The 12,616-nt window shown below is 26.2% G+C and overlaps 1 protein-coding gene across 1 annotated transcript; it reads left to right on the forward strand.

Annotated features, from left to right (window-relative positions):
- LOC131640417 (F-box/LRR-repeat protein At3g26922-like) lies at positions 1-1,718 on the forward strand. Its single transcript, XM_058910812.1, has 4 exons — positions 1-349; positions 563-1,014; positions 1,142-1,282; positions 1,416-1,718. The coding sequence occupies exons 1-4, from the start codon at positions 1-3 to the stop codon at positions 1,716-1,718; spliced, it is 1,245 nt and encodes a 414-aa protein (XP_058766795.1).
- The last annotated feature ends 10,898 nt before the right edge of the window (positions 1,719-12,616 follow it).

Here is a 12,616-nt window from a genome sequence, read left to right on the forward strand (position 1 = left end):
ATGTCGAAGAAACCAAGAAACAACCCTAAAGTGCCCGACCTCATAAGTAATCTACCGTCGAAGAAACCAAGAAACAACCGTAAAGTGCCCGACCTTATAAGTAATCTATCGGATCATATTTTGCTTTTTATAATATCTCATCTTTCCATTAAAGAAATTGTTAGAACAAGCATTTTGTCAAAACGTTGGACACATTTATGGAAAAATGTTTCGCACTTTGATTTTGAATTAACTCGCATGGTAAACGCAGATTCATCACGTAAGAAGAAAGTAGTGACAAAAAATGATGTTATGAAATATGCTCAAATTGTTAACAAAACATTGGAACAACACAAAGGTGATTTGATTAGTTGTTCCTTCAAGCATTGTCATCGGTGTCTTGATTTTGGATATTTGAACACTTGGATAGAGTTTTGTGTGGAGAGAAAAAACTTAAGTTCTTTAAGTTTATATTGTGTTTGTGAAAATAAAGTTAAGAAGGATTATTTCAAGTCTAACCTATTTTCAAATTTGAATTCACTTGAGTTGACTAATTACCGACTCGAACATACAATTTTACCAGCATTTGAAAGTTGCAAGAAATTGAAAATTTTGAAGTTGGATAATATATTCATGGAAGAAGAGAGTATCATCAATGGAATTTTGAAATTTTGTTTTGGATTGGAGAAGTTTAGTTTGATTAACTCACATGGATTCAATAGTATCAAGATTGAAAATAAGTCTCTTAAAAGTTTGGAGCTTATTTGGCTGGATGTTAAAGAGATAGAGGTTAATGTTGAGGAGCTTCAAAATCTGGTGATTGATTCTATAGTCTGTCCTCCAAAGAGTCTTCGAATTTACTCTCAGAATCTTCGAAGTTTCTGTTCTATCCCCAAATTCGGCTCTCCAAAGAGTCTCACAACTTACCCTCAGAATCGTCCGACTTTGTTGCTTATCTGCGAATTATTAATTGATAAAAAATCGCGAGACACTCTAAAAACACAAGATATTCTGGAAAATTGCAGTGATCTTTTCGTAAGTTTTTTTCAGTTTTAATTTTTTGTGTGGCTTCAGTTATGATATTTATATATACAAAAAAAAAATATTACTTTTTTTATGGCTAAAATATTATGTTCATTGACTAACCATCTCTTTTATGCAGGAATCTCAATCAATAAATATTTTTCAAAATCTTTTGACATTGTCAATTGATCTGGATTTGAATAACATAAGAGAAGCTTTAGCTCTTTCCTACGTATTAAAGACTTGCAATCACCTCAATACTCTAAACATTACTATACAGGTATGTGATTATAAACTTTAGAAACCTTTTATATTTTAATCTTCATTGTGTTATTAACTTTTAAGAATATACATATTAAATATTGACATTTTTATATGTATTATAATGTTTGAAATGTAATTATGTTTTCCAGATAAAAAAAACTTCAACTTTTGATGATTGTGCTCTATTGTTTCCAAAGTCAATGTTCTGGGAGACACGAGAAATAGATTATGAGTTCTTTGAGAAGTTAAAATTTGTCACATTGAAGGGATTTTCTGGCAAGGAGCAAGAAGTGTTATTTGCAAAATATTTGATTTCGAGAGCATACATGATGGAAAAGATGTATGTAATTTGTGATTCAACAATTGTGAAGGAAGCAAAAGATCTACTATCATTATCAAAAGCTTCTAGGGATCTCTCCATTGTTTTAAAGAAAGAAAGAAAAAAAGAATAGTCTTTTTTGAAGACTATGAAATCAAGAATGTTCCTATGGCGTCTTTTGTTGATTTTCTTAACTCTTAAAACTTTTGCAAAAGAATGCGAATTTTTTTTTATTCATATGTTGTTTAGCATGATATTTTGCCTTAGAAGAATGAATTGTTTCGTCATAAAGATACGAGTGTAATTTTGTGAAATTCAAATGAGTATGGTTAAATAATACGTAATGAATATTTGACTATAATTAGGCTAAGAATAGTTTAATTTGTTTATGTTTTAATATATATTTTCTTTGTAATTTTTTATTTTTACAAGTTATGATATTCACATTGTTGAAACTCCAATCTCTTTCTTCTTCCCTACTTTGTTTTGATCATTGATTATATTGATGAAAAAATTAATTCCATTGAACTGTTAAGCTATTTTTGGCACTGTTTTGGTATGTCGTCTTCCATTTTGTGCTTGAAGACAAGACTTGATTATGTATGATTTTTGGTGATTCTCTCACTGTTAGTTTAGGAATTATTCGGTATGACTTAATCTGGTTTAAAATAATTTTGTAAGATTTGATTATTTTTAAATTGATTTCGTTTGATTTGAATCAATTCTCTTTGATTTTGTTTTATTTCTTCCGTTTGGTTTGATTTTATTTTGCTTGGTTTGTATTGGACTAGATTGGATTAATTCAATTTGAAATGGTTTGATTTAGTTCAATTTGGTTGAGTTGACTACTCATCTTCTTATAGGATCTTCTATTTTACTATTTCTTTTTTTTTTTCATGGTTTGGTTGAGTCCATCTGTTTGACTTTCCCTCCTCCATCTATTCACCCCTATGAAAATCCATCATTTTGGTTATTTCATCTTTTGATTTATTATGAAATTAATTGATTGGAGTTGATCAATTATTTTTGAGGTTAATTTTTAATAAGTTTAATTTTCAGGGTTATTGTTTCTCTTTCCATTTTTATTTTTATAGTTTGTTATTAAGGATGTTTTTATTTTCCAAATTCTCGACCTTTTGTGTTAATGCATCCTACCGCCTGCCAAAACACTGCATGAAATGAGCAACCCTCGCTCATTTCATCTTTGGCCACCATGACACCTCGACCGACAAAGTTTCTTAAGAAAAGTATATTGTCTTCTTAGCGCTCTGGTTGTCAAAGTGAATCTTCTGCTCGAAGTCACTTCAAGTAGCGAAAAAGTTCTTAACTATAGCGAACTAGCTTCATGCAGTGTGCAAGATTTGCTTAAGTCAACTGATCATGGGCTCTATTTATGAATCTTTAGGAGAATTTGCCAAAACCCTGAAGAATTACCAACTAGAAAAAAACATTTTATTTGCTGGCCCCTTTTGGTTATTGCAACTATAGTTGAATGCTACCGTTGAACCATCACTTCCCACGAAGAACATCATTAATAGAGAAGATGCTACCATCAAGAAAAAGACAATTGAAGAAACACGTATTCGAATATTATAAATTTTTTTTTTTAGGTTATTCATTTATTTTAATCTTTAATTTCTATCTATGAATTCAGTGAGTTTAGTTTAAAGTAATTTTATCCTTATTACTTTAAAAAAATTACAGTAATAAGTATATAGTCTTCTACCACTATAGAATTTTGATATATTTATTTTACTTTATAAAATTCTTATATCAAATAAAAATATTAAGAATTTATACTACTGAGTGCATTTTATTTTTATTCAGATCATGTTTAAAACTTAAACTTTTCTATGATCAAAATATTAACGATATATTGAAAAAATTTATAAATTAAAATATGGTAGGAATCAGTGACCATCGAAAAAATTTTATTATTATTTTTTTAACATTTTTTTAGTTTTACGAAATAATATTTAAGAAATTAAAAATAAAATTTAAGAGAAATACTGTTAAGAAAAAAATTATATATATATATATATATATATATATATATATATATATATATATATATATATATATATATATATATATATATATATATATATATATATATATATATATATATATATATATATATATATATATATATATATATATATATATATATATATATATATATATATATATATATATATATATATATATATATATATATATATATATATATATATATATATATATATATGAGGAGGGATCAAATTACACCCGAAGAGTTACACCACGAGTTACACTCGTTCAATAACTACATCTCGAAATAATATTTTTTAAATTCAACCGTTGGATTGAAACATAATATCATATAGATCATTCCTATAAAGTTTGAGCTTAATCTATAATGATTTACTATGTCATTGAATAACATCAAAATTAACGTTATATGAAAGCTCATTTTGACGTTAATCTTTGGATATCTTGATGACATAGTAAATCATTATAGATTAAGCTCAAACTTTATAGGTATGATCTATATGATATTATGTTTCAATCCAACGGTTGAATTTAAAAAATATTATTTCGAGATGTAGTTATTGAACGAGTGTAATTCGTGGTGTAACTCTTCGGGTGTAATTTGATCCCTCCTCTATATATATATATATATATATATATATATATATATATATATATATATATATATATATATATATATATATATATATATATATATATATATATATATATATATATATATGAGGAGAGATCAAATTACACTAAGTGTTACACTCTTTTATAACCATTGATTGTACTTAAATTTAACGGTTATTATATGACTTCTATTTGACTCATTATTCACATGATTCTTTCTAAAGATAGGTTCCTCTATTTTTGGTAATAAATAACAATATGATTTTTTTAAGTATTTAATAAATAAAAAAATTAGAATTCTTAAATATTTTTAAAAAAATTATTGATTATTAATAAAAAATAGTTTCTTCTTATTTTTAAAATAATCAACATTTGTATTTTCTTTATATTAATTTTTATTATATTCAACTAAAGTAAATAATAAATTATGATTTTAAATATTTCTTAAAAAATCATAATTTTTAATAAAAAAATATTATTCTTAATTTTAAACAAACTTATCTTTTATTTAAATTCTTTAATGTTTTTAATACGATTTTGTACATTTTATAATGTACATTTTTTATAGTAAGTGATAATTTTTTCGATTACAAAATAATTATTATGTACATTATATTCACTATTTTATTTTTTTTATTTAACATCTATTAATACAATTTTGAAATTTATTTTAAAACTTATAAATTTCATTGTGTATTTTAAGTGGGTAAATACTGTTTTATATAATAAAAATTAAAAATGATTTTTTTAAATGGATAAGAAATAAAAAAAAACGTGAATTTTAATATTTAATAATATTTTCTAAACAAAACAAAATTTTATCCATGTTTTTCTTTAAATCAAGTTCAATTATATATAAATTCAACTAATACTTTTTAAACAATAGTATGCAATATTATACAATAAATTAAATAATATTTTTTTAAGTGGTTAAAACTAAAATAAAAATTAAATTTTACTATTTTCTTAGTAAAACAAAATTTTATTCACTTTAAGCACACTATGAAAATCTATAAATTTTTACATAGATTACAAAATCGTATTAAAATATTAAAGAAATGAAATAAAAAAGAAATTCATTTAAAATTAAAAAAAACCAAAAATAGAGAAAACTATTTTTGAGCATGTTACTGGCTCCTAGGTCCGCTTATCGGCTGCCCAGGAAATATTGTTTTTGCTTGGAAATATTGTTTTTGCTTTGCCTCCCGCAGGAATCGAACCATGTACCTAGGGGATAAGTACATGTTCATAGCAATTCCTGCTACCACTTGACCATATGGTCAATTGGTAGCAGGAATTGCTATGAATATGTACTTATCCCCTAGGTACATGGTTCGATTCCTGCGGGAGGCAAAAACAATATTTCTTATATTTCTTGGGCAACCGGTAAGCGGACCTAGGGGGATTATTGATTAAGCCGATAACTGGCCGCAACCGGTAAGCGGACCTAGGGGGATTATTGATTAAGCCGATAACATGCTCGGTTGGCCGACACGGACCTAATAATATATGTACACACTATAATATATATATTTATCAATTTTTTCCGGTTATTATATTTGGCATATGAATTTAATATTCAAATACTTTATATATAATTTTTTTATGATGTTTATTTTACTTAATATATAAAATTTGTTGATTTTTTTTGAAAATTTTATATAAATAATTAATGAATAGAGGGACAAGATTTGGAGTAAGTTTTTAAATTAAAAAAATATTTTTATTTTAAATCATATTTATTGATAATTAATTTTTAATCTGTCGTGTCAAGAAAATTGTTGTTGATATGTTGCAAAAATAAAGGAAGAATTAAATTTTGAACATAAGCGTTTTAATGAATTTATTCAATTGCTATTATTCAGCCCTAACTTGTGCTTCCATATTGTTTTTGTTATTTAAATTTAACTTTTGCTCCACCAAAGCCATTGTAGCCGGACGTATCAATCGAATTACATTGTATGGTTATTATTATATTCATTGCATACATATTTTGCTTTTTAGAGTGACGTTGATATCTTGTAAATTGTGATTGTCTGCAAAATAAAAGCTATGTGGAAGAAATCAAGAAACAACCCTGAAGTGCAAGACATCATAAATAATCTGCCGGATCATATTTTGCTTTTTATAATATCGCATCTTTCCAATAAAGAAATATTTAGAACAAGCATTTTATCAAAACGTGGCCACATTTATGAAAAAATGTTTCACACTTTGAATTTGATTGTTATCAAATGGCAAACCTCCGAGAAACAAAAATTAGTTTTTGGTAGTAACACAAGATCAACTAGACTAAATATTGGGGAATATGCTGAAATTGTCAACAATACATTGCATAAACACCTAGGCGATTTAGTTAGTTGTTCCTTCGTACATTTTTCTTGGTGTCTTCATTTTGGATATTTGAACACTTGGATAGAGTTTTGTGTGGAGAGAAAAAATTTAAGTTCTTTGAGTTTATTTTGTATTTATAGAAATAAAAATAAGAAGGATTATTTCCAGCCTAACCTATTTTCAAATTTGAGTTCACTTGAGTTGACTAATTACCATCTTGAAGATTCAATTTTACCTGCATTTGAAAGTTGCCAAAGGTTGAAAATTTTGAAGCTATGGTGTGTTTTCATGGTGGATAGCACAATCAATGGAATTCTTCAAAATTGCTTTGGCTTGGAGAAGTTAGGTTTGTATCATTCAAAAGGATTCAATAGCATCAAGATTGAAAATAAATCTCTTAAAACTTTGGAACTTGTTAGGTTGAAGTTTAAAGAGATAGATGTGAATGTTGACGATCTTCAAAATGTTGTGATTGATGCAATAAAGTGCCCTCCAAAGGGTCTTAGAATTTACTCCAAGAATTTTCGCTCTTTTTCTATTCTACCGAAAAATCATTTGATCAAATATAGCAATACACTCTAAAAACACATGATATTCTTGAAATTTGCAGCTCTTATGTGGTCTATATTATGATATTTATGTAATCACAAAAATAGTATGACAATTGATTAACTTGTCTTTAAATTATATAAAATTGTGTTATTAGAATTTTCATTGATTAGGGATTATTTTACCTAAGATATTATATGTATTGTTGCACTAACTATCTGTCTAATCAACATAGTATTTTATTGTAGGGAACAAATTTTATACATAGGATTCCTTGTATAGGAGAAGAGGCCAATGCAATTTAGTGAAATTCACATGAATGCAACTAAATCATAGTGAATTGGAACATCAACTTATGTGTCTTATCAATGGTTGAAATTTGAACTTTATTTTGATTTCTTTGATATAAAACAAATATGCAGCTATAAAATTTGATTTTCAATAGAGAAAAGTTGAAGTTGAATTAAGGGTAGAATGAATGGTTTATTTTGAATTTTTCTTAGGCTGCAATTGTTAGAAGTTCTTATGCCAACAATATTTTGCCCAAGTACAAAAGCTGCCTGGCAGGGGCTAACTATGCTGTGCAGAACCTTCTCCAACCTGTCATTCATAACTTTTTTTTAATAATTTTTGTAGAAAGTAGTTAATATGCTCATTTGAATATCATTTTTCATGGCCTCAATGATAACATTTTTAGTTTTTTTTTCCTGATGAATTTATTTGAAAAATTATTATATATTAGTTTAGTATAATATTTGAAATTATGTTGAATTTTAAGAATCTAAAAATTGTTATTTATGAGTTGTTATTTTATTATTATTTATCAAAATTTTCAATTTTTTAAAGGAAATAAATAGATTTTATTATATACTTTAATATTGTGTAAATTTTAAAAAATTTAAAATCTTTATTTAAATTGACATTTATAAAATAATATAATACATGTAGAAAATAACATATATAAATAAAATATAACTGTCAAGTAAGTGCAAATTATATATTTGTATTATTTTAATTTTTATTATGTTTATTTTTATTATTATTATTATAAAATGCTTATAAACTTTAAACTATCATATCACATAATCTTTAATTCTATTTTTAAATTATTATTTTTATAATAATTATAAACATAATAATAATTGTTAGTATAGTGTCAATTTTAATAAATTATATATATATTTATATATATATATATATATATATATATATATATATATATATATATATATATATATATATTATATATATATATATATATATATATATATATATATATATATATATATATATATATATATATATATATATATATATATATATATATATATATATATATATATATATATTATTTATATTGTTTTTTATTGTTAATTGAATTTTTATTTTTATATTATTTTAATTATTATATATTTTTATTTGTTTTTCATATATATTATTTATTATTAATTTCTAATTTGTATTATTTCAATTTGTTGTTATTTTAAGGGTTAATACCTATTTTCCCCCCTGCCATATAGGCGACATTTGAAAAACCCCCCTGTCATCCAAAATGCTTACGTGGCATGTATTTTTTTGATTTTTTTAATTTTTTTTGTTGACTGGATAGCCCATGTGGCTTTTTATATTATTTATTTATTATTTATATTGCCAAGTAAGCATTTTTTATTATATAAATTCTTAGTTTATATTAGAAAGCATATTAATGTCCAAAAATTTTGTCTTTGGTGGGAGTTGAACCCACACCATCAATATATCAACACAAGGCTAAAACCACTAGGCCACTTGATTTAACTTGTCTTTTTAATGCTTCGAATAAATCTTATAATATTCTCTTACAGTAATTTAAATATTCATGTTATGTTTTCTAACAATTTTTTTTCATTTTTTCATTTTTCTGTTTTTTTATTTATTTTTTCTGTAATCTTTTTACTATTTAACTTAATTTTTTTATTTTTTTAAAATATTTATTTTTATTTCAATTATTTATTATTTTCATTTTTAATTATTACAAAAATGTATTTTTTTAATATTTATTATTTGATTTTAATATTTACAACAATATTTTTTTAATTATAGTTTTAAATTGTATTCGTTTAAATTTGTAAATAAATAATTAAAACGTATTAAATTAAATAAAATGTATTTAAATATTAAATAAAAACACACGTTTTAATTATTAAATAAAAATGTATTAAAATATTTTTTATTTAGTATTTAAAGTTATTAAACAAATACAATTAAAATGTATTAAATTAAATAAAATGTATTTAAATATTAAATAAAAACATACGTTTTAATTATTAAATAAAAATGTTTTGTTCACTAAGCCATTGGTCTATTTTGTTCATTGAATATTTTGAATGGTATTAGTAGCATACTGCATTTTAATTTAAATAGGTTTTACTAGTTTTAATTTAACTATATTAATATAATTAATTTAGTTTAGTTTTAATTTGGTTTATTTTTAATTACATAATTAGTTTAAATATTAATCTTAGTACATTAATATTTAAAACGTTATTATAATTAAATAACTAGTTTTAATTAAATTTAGTTATTATATTTAAAACGTTATTATATTTATAACGTTATTAAATAGCATACTGCATTTATATTATATAGCATAGTGCAGTTATATTATATTTAAAACATTATTATATTTATAACTAATTAAATAGCATACTGCATTTATATTTTAACTAGTTTTAATTTAACTAGATTAATTAAACTAGTTTTAAATTAATTAATATAATTAATTTAGTTTATACTAACTAAACCATATAAAAATATTTTTATGTTTTATATAATAATTAATAATTTAGTTTATACTAACTGAACCATATAAAAGTATCTATTATTAATTATGATTCTTTGGTTTATAATAACGTTTTAAATAGCAATTAACTATGATTCTTTGGTTTATAATAACGTTTTCAGAATCTATTAAGTATTAGCAAAGGCAACTAAATGACAAGAACAAAGCTGCAGCTGAGTGGTAACGTTGTGCTTCTAGTAAGTTTGGTGTCATGGGTTCAACTCCCATTGAGACTATGTTTTTTAGCTTTAATATTTAGCATTTTAACAACTTGACAATAAAATAATAATAATAATTGCCACATGGAATTAAGATTAATAAATAAATAAAATAAAAAAACCACCTGGGCTATCCAGTCAACGAAAAAAATTAAAAAAATCAAAAAAATACATGCCACGTAAGCATTTTGGATGACTGGATCTGACGAAGGTTTAAAATGAGAGAATCTTCAAATGTTAGGGGAATTCTTGCAACTTTTTTTTTTGCAGGGGGGTTTTTCAAATGTCGCCTATATGGCAGGGGGAAAATAGGTATTAACCCTTATTTTAATCATTAGGTTTATAAAAATTCAAAATGGGCGACATTGATGATAAAATTTGAAAATTTAAAGTTAAACAAATAAAAGTGTTCTTAGTTTGTCGCATCTATGCTTATGAGGAAGGCTTGTGAAATAGATGCTTATGAGGAAGGCTTGTGAAATCGGGGAGTTCAGGGGTTTCAAGATCAACGATATCGAGGAGGTCAAGATGTTGCAGTTTGCGGATGATACCATCAGTGTTTTAAAAACCGGACCAAACATCAAACCGATAAGAGTACTGGGTCACTGGTTTACTGGTCGAACCACTGTGTGACTGGTCGAACCGCATGACTAAACCGGATAACTCGGTTGAATAGACCAGTCGTTATAACAAAATTATTTAGGTATAAAACATGTCGAACATAATGATTGAGTCTCTACAAAATATAACTGACACTTAAATTTTAAAAAATATCATTTCATTAATAAATTCACAAGTTCATAATTTAAATTCAAATTTTTAACATAGGTATCATACATAGTACAGAATTACAAAGTATATTTGCAAACAAAATTTAATCGCAACATAATCTAATTGAATAATTTATAATAAAATAACTTAATTGTCTACTAAATTTAATTTTAAGGAAGAAATTTTTTTCAATGTTGGAATTTCCTTCTTCAAAATCAAAATCATCTGCAACAAATTCAACCGTATCTGAAACATCTTTACTTTTATTTTTTATTTTATTTTATATTTTTACTTTTCAATAAAATAATCAAAACTACATCTTTTAAATTTTTGAAAATAAAAAAAAAATAAAAAAATAAAAAATGCATTTAAAACACCGGTTCAGGAAATCCGCCGGTTTTTCCGGTTTTACCGGTTTACACCGGTTCATACCGGTTTAACGACATATCCGATCCAACAATTGAACTAGACCGGTTACCTGACGGGTTCCCGGTTCGTCCGGTCCGACCGGCTGGTTCGGTCCGGTTTTTAAAACACTGGATACCATTATTATGGCGGAGGGAGACATCGAAAACCTATGGAGCATGAGGCTATTCTTAAGGGCTTTGAATTGATGTCCGGATTAAGAGTTAACTTCTATAAGAGTAATATTTATGGCGTTAATGTTGGAGATTGGTTTCACAATGCGGCGTCGGAATTTCTCTCTTGCAAGATAGGTTCTTTCCCTTTCAAATTTCTAGGTGTTAAAGTTGGAGGTAGTCCTAGGAAGGTATCCTTGTGGAAGGACCTTACCATCCACTTGAGAAAAAGATTGGCCGTTTGGAGGGGGATCCACCTTAACATAGCGGGAAAAGTGGTGTTCATTAATGCGGTTCTAAATGCGATACCTATATACTCATTATCTTTTTACAAAGCACCTTCAAAAGTGTTAAATGAAATTCGGAGTATACAAAGAAATTTTCTTTGGAATATAAGAGATGAGAAGAAATCGATTCATTGGTTAGGTTGGGACACCGTGTGCAAATCGCATGCGCAAGGAGGCCTAGGTGTGAAAAATGTGGAAATATTGAACGCGACTTTGTTGAGTAAATGGAAGTGGAGGATATTTTCGGAGAAGGAAGCGGTATGGTGTAGTATTATCAATCATCGGTATGGAAATCCGGCTCTTAAATTTTTGTTGGAGATAATAGTGTCATTGACAAACATGATTCAATTTGGTGGAGGGATTTGTTGATATCCGATAATTATGCAAATTTGGAGGGGAATCACTATGCAAGGGTTATTTCGTGTAATGTAGGGGATGGTGAGAGTGTCCCGTTCTGGTCTCCGTGTTGGGTTGGCGATCAAACGTTAACGGAGGCGTACCCGGAGCTATTTATGTTGTCTAAAGATCATCTCATTTTTGTGGCAGCTGCTGGCAGCTTTACTGTTTCAGGCTGGCAGTGGAAAACCGATGACATTTTTCTACCAGGCACAACAGCGACTAATTTTTTGGTATTGCAGCTGCTGGAAGCGCTGCGCTCTTTCCCACCTGTGCAGAATGTTCAAGATTCTTTCAATTGGAAGCTCACAGTGGACAATATTTTTCCGGTGAGGTCTTGTTACGATAGGTTCAAGGAGAAGTTCTCGTCGCCGCCATTATATTCAAATACTGTTATGGCCTTAAATCATCTTTGGAGGATAAAAGTTCCGTCT

This window comes from Vicia villosa, unplaced genomic scaffold, assembly GCF_029867415.1.
Source record: "Vicia villosa cultivar HV-30 ecotype Madison, WI unplaced genomic scaffold, Vvil1.0 ctg.003107F_1_1, whole genome shotgun sequence".
Taxonomy (NCBI): Eukaryota; Viridiplantae; Streptophyta; class Magnoliopsida; order Fabales; family Fabaceae; genus Vicia; species Vicia villosa.

What these genes read in the sequence shown, in the direction of transcription:
- LOC131640417 (XM_058910812.1), top strand. Translation starts at nt 1, where the DNA reads ATGTCGAAGAAACCAAGAAACAACCCTAAAGTGCCCGACCTCATAAGT. An exon ending in AAAATTGCAGTGATCTTTTC is followed by an intron (nt 1,015 to 1,141) that starts GTAAGTTTTTTT and finishes TCTTTTATGCAG; the next exon opens with GAATCTCAATCAATAAATAT. An exon ending in CTCTAAACATTACTATACAG is followed by an intron (nt 1,283 to 1,415) that starts GTATGTGATTAT and finishes TATGTTTTCCAG; the next exon opens with ATAAAAAAAACTTCAACTTT.